This window comes from Giraffa tippelskirchi, chromosome 3 (assembly GCF_054371585.1).
Source record: "Giraffa tippelskirchi isolate mGirTip1 chromosome 3, T2T-mGirTip1v1.2.pri, whole genome shotgun sequence".
NCBI lineage: Eukaryota > Metazoa > Chordata > Mammalia > Artiodactyla > Giraffidae > Giraffa > Giraffa tippelskirchi.
The window spans coordinates 14,005,959-14,018,539 of NC_137277.1; the positions used below are offsets into that span (position 1 = coordinate 14,005,959).

A 12,581-nucleotide genomic window follows, 5' to 3' on the forward strand; every position below is an offset into this window, starting at 1 on the left:
CACCCAGAACAGCCCATGTTTGGCCAGACTTTTCCCCTGGCAAAGAAACGTGCGAGTGCCCCTTGGGATTCATACCCTCTTGTCTAGTCACCACAGGTAACGACTGACCTCGTCTTTCCCTAACTTACGTTCTCCTGTTCTACCTGGCCGTCCAGTGGCACTCTCCCTGCCTTGTGTTCCTCTTCCCTAAGCTTTCATTGTAGGCCCAGCTGCCAGAGTGTCCACGAGCTCTGCTCCCCTGGGCACCCCCTGGCTGGAGAGGCTGCTGAGCTCCAGAGCCAGGGAGGAGGAGACTGATGCGAGAAGAGCCCTAAGCACGGTGAGTAATGATATGAAAACTTGGACATCAAGGGGCCCCCGAGACTCAGAAGGGAAGTGACCTGCTGGAGGCACATGGATAGTGGATGGCTGAGCTGGAATTCCAGTTCAACTCGGTGCCCTGTCCCTTCTTCCACTACTTACAGACATGCGTTCATTAGCCTGCAGAAGGAAGCAGAGAGCTGCTTCTACCTGGCTTACTTTACACTTCAGAACACCATTTTTGTGTACAGTTAAACATGGAGATGTTGAAAGCAGGAGGGGAGGTTGTATTGTTGGCTCAGGCAAAGGAAAACACCCAGAGTTGCAGTCCTCATAAAACTGACCTGTGCAGATCTTATGGTCGGTAGGGTGGGGTGGAGAGGCAGGCAGAGCGCAGGGTAGGAAGTATGGGAGACACCTGATGTCCACACAACAAAGGATGATGGGAAGCAGGGAGGGAACTTGCATTCCCTGAACATCTTTATCCAGGGGCCGTGCCTCCCTTTGCACAAAATATTTCATTCTCGGGACAAGATAGGAATTGTTGCCCTGTTTACCAATAGGAACTGTAACCTCAGTGAGAGCTTCAGTAACTCACTGCATGTCACAAACAGGTGAGTGGGAAATCGAGATTCTAACTCAGGTCTCTCTGGAGTCTGCGCATCTTCCTCTAAACTGGTTCTGATGAAATCAGCAGACCTACAGCAACTTTGCTGGCTCACAATGTCAGAAGGAGAGCCACTTCTCAGTATAGACTCCATTACAGTGAATATCTTGGCAAAAATCCCCTGGACTGGCTAAGTCCCCAGCACCTAGCCTGATGTCTGACACATAGTAGGCCCTCAATAAATGGCTGTTGGAGCTTTAACAAGAACGGAGGAGGCAGTAGGCACAGAGGACACTGACCCTTCTTTGGAAGTAGATGAGGTTCTGATGAGGGGCTCCCCAGGAAAGCCCCAACCTCCTCGCAACACCCAGCACTCCTGCAGACTGTGACCACCTTCCGCTGACAACTGACCCTGCACATGGTCTTTAAGCAGCAGGGGACTGGGCTGTACTCTCCACAGGGAGAATTGCCTGCCCTGCGAGCTCAAGATCTAAGACAGTTGGTGGCTGCGGATGTGACCTGGACATTGCACAGAATACAATGCGTAACCCCTGGCCCACTGGATAGAGCGGGAGGCCTCACCCTTGGCAGAGACTAGAACAGGGCTTCAGACACTGAGACAAACAGCTGTCCCTGCTAGCGGAGCGCACTTCCGTGCTCCTTAGCCCTTTCGTGGCAGCTTCTCTGCCTGGAATGTGGCAAAAATTGTGTCATCTTCCCCACTGAACAAAACCTCCCCTAGGATCATGACTCTGCTCCTCTTTGTTCCCCCAGAAGCTAGCCCAGCGCTAGCCACCAGGGCTTTTGAAAGGCTGAACGAAGAAACAAGAGCATTTCCTATGGACTGGGCGCTCAGGGCACTGTGCTGGCAAGTGGTGGACTTTCTAGACTCACATGATTCACTGTCAGCTTGTCAGTTTCTGCCCTGCTGATGGGAGGAATGCCCAAACCACTTGGGCTGGTGGGGGAGGGATATCCAACCCTGTTTCAGAACCTGGAGGGTGCCTTGGGAGCCCTGCCTGAGTTCCCTTCCAGAGGCCAGGGGGCTCCTTGGTGAGAACTGTGGCCGGCACATCCAGGGATAGGCAAGCAGATAGAAGCCTGTGAGACGACTTTGAGAAGAAGCATCCTGTGTTTTGGCTGCTCAGACAGGAACAGAGAGAGGGCAGCTTAGCTGAAGCTGGCGGATCCTGAACCTCCTTGAAAATGATGTGAGAAAGGGGAGGCCAAGCGAAGGATCTCTGAGGCAGCTCAGTGTGGTCAGAACTCTGGGATCCCAGTGAAGGAAGTCACCAGCAGGGACTTAGCTCTGTCAAGCAGCTAGCTGTGGGGTGCCAGGGACTTTGCTGGCCTGACTGCTAACCATATTTTAGGGCCAAAGGGTGGATAGTGGGACTCATTCTAGGAGACTCTAGGGGATTTTATGGGGGCTCACTTTGGGGTCCTGCAGCTTCTGAATTGATACTTGGTAAGAATCTCAGCTCAGCAGAGATGAAAAGTGCCAAGTGAGCATCTCTGGCCCCATACCCTCCTTGCAGCAATGGGGAAAGATTTACCCAAAGCAAGGGTAGTAAAAAAGGAGAAAACATTGAATTTGTTATTTCCCAAAACAGCACTGAGGTGGACAGCACAGGAAACAATAAAATTTATATTACCGTTTCATAGTGTTTTTATTTGATTACTCATGGTGGCAGAACGTGAATCTTCTTTGCGTTAGAGTCTAAATGTCTCCGTCCAGCTCTGAGCCCAGACGTCCCAAGTAACTTTTCTAAGGTCGCTCAGGAAAGGAGAGATGGACATGGGCCTGGACTCTAACACCCTCTCAGTCCAGTGCTCTGTGCTGCGGTGACCTGTTGCATAATAAGGAATAACTGTGGCTTGTCTTCTCTTTTATGAAATTTCCATTTGATCCTCTCAGATCCGCCAGCAGTCCGGTTGCTGGTGAGAGCGATGCTGTCTTCTGGAACGTCCAGGGACAGATTTTCCCTTGCTTTCTGGATACAGCCCCCATCTAGCAAAATCACGACACCCCTCTGCGACAGGGACGCTGACACGAGGTTCACGCAAATGCTGAAACAAGACTTGCAAACGTTGGCGCTCCGCACCAGGCACGGGGGCCCTGCCTCCCCTCCCCCATCTTTGCCCGGGTGGCTGAGCCCTGGGCTCCGCCCCTTCCCCACCCGGCCGGGGGAGGGGTCCTGCTCCGCGTGGAGGTAGCGGCGGCTGGAGACGTTGGCCTAAAGAGGCGGGACGCAGGGGGCGCCAATGGCCCGGGTCTGGCCGCCTGGGTCAGCCGCGCGCCCCCGCCCCGCCACGCGGTGAAGTTTGCGGAAAGTTTTGCACAGCCAGCCGGGGAGTTGTGACGCAGCGTCTGGGGCTCCAAGCCCGGACCGAGAAGAGAGGGGAGGCGAGGCGGGGAGAGAGGGAAGCGGAGAGCGAGAGAAAAGGAGTGCACGCCGGGGTCCTCCTCGACCCCGTAGATCCTCCTCTCCCGCTTCCCCTTCTCCCTCCCGGGCCCCGCGCCCGCCCGCTCTTCCTCCCCTTCCCCTCCCACGCTGCCCGCTTCCCTTCCCCGCTGCCCCTCCAACCCTCCTCCCCGGGTCTGCGCTCCTCCCTCCGCCCTCCCTCCGCCCGGCCTGCCTCCTTCCCTCCTCCTCCTCCCCTTCTCTCCCCGGGAGGCATCACTTCGTCCCGACCCGGAGGAAGACGCGAGCCCCTCGCGGGCGGTCACCACAGCCCAGCGCCCCTGCAGCCATCGCGCGCCGCGCCCGCGCTCCCTCGGTCCACGCATCCCCCGAGCGCCACGCTGCGGGCATGGGGCCCGGCCGGCCGGCCCTCGCACCCTGGCCTCATCACCTGCTGCGCTGCGCTTTGCTCTTCGGGGGTCTGCACCTCGGACGCCCCGCCGCCGCCGCCGCTGCCCTCCCGGGTAAGGCGCTTCCAACTTGGTCAACTTCGGGGGCCGGGCGGGGGGAGCGCCGGGGAGCGGGCTTATCTCGACTTTTCCCTCCTTTTTTTTTTTTTCTCCCTTTGCAGGATGTGTGTGCGTGTGTGTGTGTATGTGTGTGACTGGGTTTTAAAAAATCGTCTCCGCTTTTCTGAAAGTGGGGCGGGGGGGGGACGGGGTGAGGGAGGAGGAGCGCGCCTGGAGATGGGGGAGGACCTGAGTGGAACCAGATGTGGCGGGCGGCGGGGGAGGGGAGCCCGGGGGTCTCGAGCCGCCTCGGAGGAAGAGGGCGGGCCCCGGGAGGACCCCCGCACCCGCCCTCTAGGACCACCCGGCGCCTGCCCTGCGCTGGGCCCGGGGACCTGCAGGGCGCGTCCGGGGAAACCAGCGGAGACTCCAGGCCGGGCTCCTTGCTTTGCTTCGGGACCAAAGCGTTATTGTTGTTTTTGAATTATTCGTGAGGGCTTGGTTGCCCTTCCCGGCACGTCGGGGGTGTTGGTATTTTCTTTTCCACACTTGGTCTTCAAAGGACAGCCCGTGGCAGGCGGCATCCGCATCAATTGAACGGAGCTCTGTGGGGCAGTTTTGTGTCATCAGAAGGATGTAGCAGGCTTCGGCAAGGGTGTGTGTGTTTGTGTGTGTGTAGTGAAGAGAGTTTGTGTGGGCGGCTCTGACCCAACTGGCACCCCTCCAGAGTGGACAGATCTTGGACGGCCAAAGAGCTGCTAACGATGCACAAACCCGACCAGCAGAAAACAAAAACCCAAAGCTGTGTCTTCTCTTCCTGCTGCTCTTTCAAAGGGTGACAGTGAAGTGTGGGGACAGACAGACCCCCTCAGCGGTAATCCCAGGGGGAAAGGGGAAGATCTGCTTGGGGAGGGGGCGTACGCAGGAGTCAGAGCTGGAACTGCTCTTGGGAGTGTGGTTATTACAGCCCAGGTGCTGGGCCTATGAAAAAGGCTTGGTCTTGTTTCATGTTTAATTTGGGGATGAGGCTGAGTGAAAGGGGACAGTCAGTGCAGCGTGTGTAGTTTTGTCCAAAGCCCAGACAGCCTCCTGGAGGATCCGGGACCTCTAGCCATGGCGGGTGCTTGCTGAGTGTGCCTACCCGCCCGTAGGGGACCGAGAGACCGAGACTCGTATCTGCCCAGACTGTGCCCTGCCACTGCGTGAGGTGGGGGCCGGGGTGACGCATAATCATGCTGAGCAGACCCTGCCTGCTGAATTCCAGACCCACCTGAAACTGAATGTCAGACAAACAGAATCCAGGCAGTAACTCCCCACCCACTGCAGGTCAAGGCACCCAGGCTACCCTCTGCCTTGCTGCTCTCCTGCCTGCAGTTTTGCCCCCTGTGAAGGTAGGCCCTGTGGGAGGGGTGGAGGAGCCATTCCCAGAGCCCCAGAGCACGTTGTAAAGCCAGGCAGGCCCTGGGAGGGTTGTGGCCAGAGTGCTGACTCGGCCTTTTCCCCTGTGGCGCCTTTGACAGAGTGAGCTGGAAATGCCTGGGGAGAGGCTGGGTCAGGGGGACCGCCTGGAGTGGCCCTCTGCCTCTGGGTCTCCTCCTGGCCCCCCTTTGCCGTTCCTCGGGCTGTGTCCCTGGGTTTGTAGCCCCCATAGCCTTGGAGGGGCCTGTCCCCAGTGGCACTGCATTGGTCACTCTCAAAGAAGCTTAGGTGTGAGCAGGGGTGGGTGGAGGGGACATGGGGTGGGGATGGCCTGGTCCCCAGAGCAGCACTTGAGCAAGACGTTGCAGTCCTTCCCTGCTGTGTTCCCTCTGCCCAGAATACTCCTCTTCCAGCAAATTCCTTCTTCATCCCCCTCTACCTGACAAATTAGGTGGTCCCTGGGAAGAATTTACCAGCACCAGGATCCGAATGGCCCCAGGAAATGCTTGTGGGAGATAGGATTTGGTTTGGCAGGCCAGCGCTGCTGGGGGCAGGGTGCTTCCTGACCACCAGGAGGGGAAAGGATGGGACGCCGCAGAGCCCCTTGGTGTGGGATGGCAGAATCCATCTTTTCTCCACCATCCCCTGTGGAGTACCCAGAGAAGTACCCACACAGCTTGTGGCTGGAAGACTTTCAGTTAATTGCAGTATTGATGCATTTTTGCAGCTTTTACTGCTCAGTGCTGAGCCAAATACTTGGGGAGGAAGGAAGGTACAGAGGAGTTTAAGTTGCATCCTCAGAGAAAGAAAATTTTGTTGGTGGCAGAAGAAACTGTGTGAGGCAAGGGGTCACCAAGGCCCCCAGGAGGGAGACCGGGAAGGCAGGCTGGGCTGTGCTGGAGAGGCTGTGGAAGCTGGCCGGGCTGGGGTGGAGAGATCCTGAGTAGGGTGGGGGAGAAGCTCGACTGAAGAGGAAACTGGCCAGGTTTCCAAGAGGCCAGAGTGGGGGAGCGACTTGCTGGCTGGCAGTGGGGAGTCCTGGTGAACCCCTGGGAGTTTCTGAGCAGAAGAATGAGGTGCAGATTAGAAAGAGGGCTGCTGGGAGCCCCGGGGATCGGGTATCCAGGTGCAGGAGCGAGCAGACCTTGGGAAATCTTTCTATGGGGACAGACTCTGCTGTCTAAAGGACAGGGAGGGAGGCATTCCTTTGGAAAGGCATCAGATACTTACTGCTACTGCCGAAGTCAGCCAGACAGATCGCCTGCACTTCCGGCCCAGGTCCTGGTGAGTCATGGAGTTCAGAGCCTTCTTACTGCCCCCTTCCGCCCATCCACCCACAAAAGTCAGTCTTCCTTGCTCCCCCGACCACTCGCCTTCTGTGAGCTGCCAGGGCTGAGACAGTGCCCAGCTGAGCTGTGGTTAGTGCTGAGATCCGGCCCTCCCCTGGGGTGACGTGAAGAAGGTGAGGGCGTAGACAGAAGAGGAGGAAGCGGCCAGGGTCTTGGTCCCTATTGCGCACGGTAGAGAAATCTCAGCTTTCTGAGGCCTGCAGGGTGCAGTTGATTTGGGCCAATGAGAGGATTTCAGAAGCCCCATGAAGTTCTCAGAAGAGCATTCACTTGGATTCACCACTAATTTAAACTTTGAATAGGAGCCCCATTGCGCCCTTCAGCAGGGTGAAGTGGTATCGCAGTGGCTACCATTCTTCAAGCATCGGGCGCTGTGCTGCATGCGTGTTGTACGGGCAAGGGTTCCTCCAGGTCTCATAACCTCTCACATGCTGGCTGTCAACAGCTGAAAGATGTTAGGTTGTTTGCACAAGACCCTACCTCCACGCTGCTAGAACGTAGTGAAAGTGAGATTCGAACCCAGGTGTGGCTAGTGAGCCTGAGCACTTCAGTACCGAACCTCACTGAGAGTCTGAAATATGTATGTTAGGAAAGGCTGGAAAATTCTGTGGTAGAGGGTACCCCCCAGAGCTCCAAGTCCTCTGGAACATCCTCTTCACGTGTCCTCCAGAGGGGAGTCCCAGGAAGGGGTGGTGGGCATCCTCTGTTACCCCCCAGCTGCCTGGGCACTGGTCTCTCCCCCCCGCCCCGTCCCGGGGACTCCAAACACAGGACCGAGCCCCCCTTGGTGTCCTCAGGGGGTCTGAGGTACCTGCTCCCGAGGGACTGAAGGAGTCCGATGGAGTAAGAGGCCCACTACCCCGAGGTCAGGGGTTCATGTTCATTCAGCCACTCTGTCAGAGGAAGTTTACTGAGCCTGGGCGGTACTGCAAGCAGGAATGACCTCCGCCTGTTTTTGTGAGCCCACCTCCCCTGCACCCCCAGTGGGGGTCCGTGGGCTTGGAGGGCCTGGGCATTGCCGACAGGAAGTGTCCTTCCTGTTCAGTCCGTTATGAGATGAGGGGTGGGGGGGTGGCCACTTTCCCATAACTGGATCCTATAAATCTGGGTGGGGTGGGCCATCGAGCGGTGACGCAGCTCTTGGACCTCACCCTGGGCCCTGCAGATCCTAGTTACTCCTCAGCGGGAGCTGTGTGGTCAACAAGCAGGCGGGATGAAGGCTGCGCAGTGGCATCAGCCAGCTCCAGCTCCTCGGAGGACAGGCTGGGTTGGGCCCCCACACGCGGCCCCGCGTGGAGCTCCAGTGGTTAGTTAGGTTCCTTCCTGCCCTTCCCCCTCTTTGGATCCTCTGTCCCGTCTTCTGAGACCCTTGACCATGTATACCCCTCCCATCCTGCCTGGCTAGGCCCATGCTTGCTGCCTCTCCTCAGCTCTGCCCTCCCCCAACTTGAGCTCCTTTGACTGTGCGTCCTGTTCCCACCCCAAAAAAAGCTCTGGTTGTGTTGCTAGATGGTGGCTAGGAACCCTCAGCTTCTTCTCAGTCCCCCTACACATTCTCCTTGCTCTCCTCCTTCTTCCCTGAATCTTCGCCCCCCACCTCATCCCCTGCCACCTTCAGGCCTTTGCACACACCCTTCCCTCTGCCTGGCATGCCCTCCCCCTCTTCCGGCCTGACTGCCACTGTCCCTCCTTCAAGACTCAGGATTCTCAGAAGGACCCCGAGGGGGTCCTGGTCACTGCCTCTTGGGCTTACCTGGGCTAAGGAGACAAGCTCACAGAGGGCGAACACAGGGATAAACGCCAGAATGGAGGGGTGGCCTTTTTTCTCTTTTTCTTGGGGGTCATCTCTAGAAGGACACGGTGAGAAGCTGCTATGATGGGCTTGGAACACCTACAAGGAAAAACAGGAAGCCCATTGCCCAGCCTCTCCCAACATCCTCAGAAAGTGTGTGGAATGGGGGCAGACACAGCTCACCCCAAGGTAGACTGAGGCGGGAGGAGGTTGGCTGGGAGCAGCCCGCCCCTGCTTCCTCTTAGGTGTAAATCAGCACAGCTCTGTGAACTCTGGCAGAGGCTGCCACTTCTTCATCTGTAAAATAAAATAATAGTCCCTCGTAGGGGTGTCGTAAGAAATGACATAATAGATGTATGAAATATATGGAACAGTGCTGGACAGTCACGTCTTAGCAAGTAATATTAAATTAGTGCTATTTTTTATTATGGGGAGAGAAACATGAAAAAACACAATCCTCAACAAAGTTCTAAATAACTGCAGCCACTTTTTTAATCAAAGTAGGTCTTTGATTATCCATTACTGCTTGGTGACACTTTGCTAACTACCGTTAAGTGCCTAAAAGTAACCATACTTTTTCTGAAAGTAAATTTAAATCCTAAAGAAAATAAAATACCCATCCTCAGTTGTCTTTACCCCTTAAGCCCCTCAATTTACTCCCCTCTTGCTGCTTCTCTTTATAATGAAGCTTCTTCAGCTAAACTTCCCTTGGAGCCAAATTCCTTGGACTCTGCCCTTTCAGCCAGCGGTCATCCCACCTCTTCTAGCCTTCCTCCTAAGAAGCTGCCTCCCAGGGATTCTGGTAATTAGGCTTCCTAATTACTAAATCCCGTACCCCTGCGCAGGCCTCACCTTGTGGCATGCGTGCTGCTGATAGCCTGTTTTATAATGCATGCTTTGTGGAAAATGGTCAGCCATACAGGGGTAAAGTTTAAAAGATTTGAGGTCCTCACTTCCCTTCACCCGCAGCCTAACAGTAGTCACTGTCAGTAGCTGGGGTGATCTTCCCTTTTTTATGCATATACACACACATACAAATACTCCTTTTACACAAACAGGACCACGTTTTATGCTGTAGAATACAATAAATTTTATTTCGTAATATTCGTGGCTTTTCCATGACAGGGTTCAGAGCTGTGTCACTCTTAACGGTGCTCAGTAGTCCATTGGAAGGATGTACTGTCGTGTTTTTTTTTTTGCTGCTTCCCTGTTGATGGGCACTGTTGGGAAGTTCTCTCTCCCTCTGGCCTCTGCGATGCGGTTTGCATCCGCGGTCTCCGCCTCCTGGCTTCTAACCTCAGTCCAGAGTCCACCTCGTTGCCAGACTTATGATTCAAAAGGGCCGCTTTAATCGCCAGTCTCAACTTTCTGAACTGAGAATTTGAGGCCTTCCACGGTCAGGTTCTAGCCTTCAAACCCTTGAGCAAGTCGAGTTCGGATGCCCTGAATCCTGCCTGTGAAGCCCCTGCTTCTCTCCGCCGCCAGGAGGGCGTGGCTCCGCAGGTGTGGCTCTGACCCGCAGCTTCAGCCTTCTAGAAGGAGCGTTTCTCCTGTCTCCTTTCGCAATTCATCGCCGCCGCCCGCCAGGTAGAGACTCTTCTTCCCTCTTCGCCGATTGGAAGCACCTCCGGGGCAAGGCTTTGTCAACCCGACACAGCTTCCAACCTTGGACACGGTGTCCTTTAGTAAATATTAATTGAATCAAACAAGGCAGACAAGTGTTCCAAAGAGGTCCCCGCACAGGTTTTATTGAGTGTAATTGACATATAACATTGTATTAAATTTAAGGTGTACACATAATGATTTGATGTTTGTGTATATTGCAAAATGGGGCTTCCCAGATGGTGCAGTGATAAAGAATCCGCCTGCTAATACAAGAGACTCAGAGATGTGGGTTCCATCCCTGGGTGGAGAAGATCTGGAGCAGGAAATGGCAACCCCCTCCGGTATTCTTGCCTGGAAAATTCCGTGGATAGAGGAGCCTGGCTGGGCTACAGTCCATGGGATTGCAAAGAGTCCGATACACTGAGCAACTAAGTACACACATATTGGAAAGTGATCTCCACGTAAGTTTAGTTATCATACTGTCCATCACCTCACATGATTATAAATTTATTCCTGTGATGCGAATTTTGTTTGTAGTAGTAGAAAGGCCGGAGAAGGCAATGGCACCCCACTCCAGTACTCTTGCCTGGAAAATCCCATGGATGGAGGAGCCTTGTAGGCTACAGTCCATGGGGTCGCTAAGAGTCAGACATGACTGAGCGACTTCACTTTCACTTTTCCCTTTCATGCACTGGAGAAGGAAATGGCAACCCACTCCAGTATTCTTGCCTGGAGAATCCCGGGGACGGCGGAGCCTGGTGGGCTGCCATCTATGGGGTCGCACAGAGTCGGACACGACTGCAGCGACTTAGCAGCAGCAGCAGCAGTAGAAAGGCAATGAAGAGAGTTGCCCTTCCAGAGCTTTAGGTGATGTCACAATCGTGAGAAACATATGGCATTGAATTAAACAGAAAAAAGTCCAGTGGACCGGAGTAAATTTCAAACATAGACCTAGACTGTTATAAGAACTAATGTGAGACGTGCCAGAAACAACACACTGATATGAAAAGGAGTCTGTGCTTGTAAATGGTATGGGACAACTGGATTATAATTTCAAAATTTTAGTTTCAATTTCTAGCTGATTGCAACTGAGAAAATTCAGCTGGCAAGTTAGTCATGTAGAAAGTGCAAAGATCACTAGAAATTAACTTTCAAAAATACGTAATTAAGCTAGTGAAAACAGAAAACCTAATCATGATAGATCTGTGAGGAAACTCATCTGTATGACTGGGTCATGTAAATTAGTTCAGTTTTTCTGGATTCAGTCTTTCAGACAAGATGTAAGAAACTAGATAAGTAAGACTTCATATCCTTTGATCTCATAATTCCACTTGGGGAATGTGTACGTCATTAACCTCAAAGAGGAAAAAAAAATGTTCATAGAAGTACTATTTGTAGTAGCAAAACAAATTGGAAACCATCTAGAGGCCCAACAGCAAGAGCATAGCTAATCAAACCAAGATATCTTAACGCAGTGGACAACTTATGTAGTTCTAAACAACAAATATAGAACTAATGCCAGTATGTGGAAATATATCTAAGAAGGAAACTTCTCATGACCACAAAACAAGCTTACGAAATAATTTGTAATTAACACTGGTAGTAATTAAGTGAAGATACATACCTGATCCCTGACAAGCAGTTTCTCATTCATTTGGTTAACGGTTTTGTTTTTGTTTTCCTGAGCACTGACAATGTGCTGTGTGTAGTATTTGATGCTGAGGACACCATGGTGAACAAACCAGGCATGGCTCCTGCCTTCCTGAAGCTTATATTTTAAGAGCAACACCCCACCCCCAGTGTAGAGCAACGTTCCAGAAGCAAAGGTGCACTGATTTCATTTTGGTGCAATTTTAAGTTTGTTAGAAGAAAGATGGAAGCAATAGACTGCTCAGAAATCTCAGACACAGGGTCAGGAACCTGTCTGACCACAAAGAGAACAGCCCTGAGTCAGACTAGCCTGGTCAAGTAGGAATTCAACAGGAAATGGCCTTGTAGTCAGTCTTGGTCCCCAAGGAAAGGATTTCCTAACTTCACAGATGCTTAACCTCATTTCTGAGGATCTGAGGGGATAAGAGTGGTTTAGAAGCACTATTTTACAGTAGCCAAAACAAAAATAAAAATGCACCTTGAAAGAAATATGGATAGTTATAGAGTATAAACACACAATGAAATATAATGCAGTAGTGAACTGACGGACCTCAATACATGCATCAACATGAGTGATTCCTAGAGACAAAATGTTGAGTGGGGAAAAAACTCAGAGGACTACATTGGTATTACACTCGGTCTCAAACGACTAGAAGAGTTGGAGGGGAAATGCAGTGAGCATTCGTATACTCTCCACCCAGAAGTACCAATGGTTTACGTTGGGCTACATGCGCTTTACCTCACTGTGTGTGTGTGCTGAAGCTTTGCATTAGTTGTAAACATGACATTTCACTGCAGTATTTCACCATGTATCAACTAAAAACAAAGACATTCTATAAAACCATAATTACATCCAAGAAAGATAACAGATGCAACAGTTTTTTTTTCTAATATGCAGTTTGTGTTTGAATTTCTCCAGTTGTCCCCATGATATCAGCTGTTATT

At 52.9% G+C, this 12,581-nt stretch overlaps 1 protein-coding gene across 5 annotated transcripts in view; it reads left to right on the top strand.

The window, feature by feature from the left end:
• The first annotated feature begins 3,089 nt into the window (after positions 1–3,089).
• The window catches only part of MRC2 (mannose receptor C-type 2), a 60,061-nt gene continuing 50,569 nt past the window's right edge, over positions 3,090–12,581 (top strand). For all 5 annotated transcript variants that reach the window (XM_081576550.1, XM_081576549.1, XM_081576545.1 and 2 more), the window contains exon 1: positions 3,090–3,836. In XM_081576550.1, the coding sequence (XP_081432676.1) occupies positions 3,722–3,836 (115 nt within the window). In that variant the 5' untranslated portion in view covers positions 3,090–3,721. The remainder of the gene's footprint in view (positions 3,837–12,581) is intronic.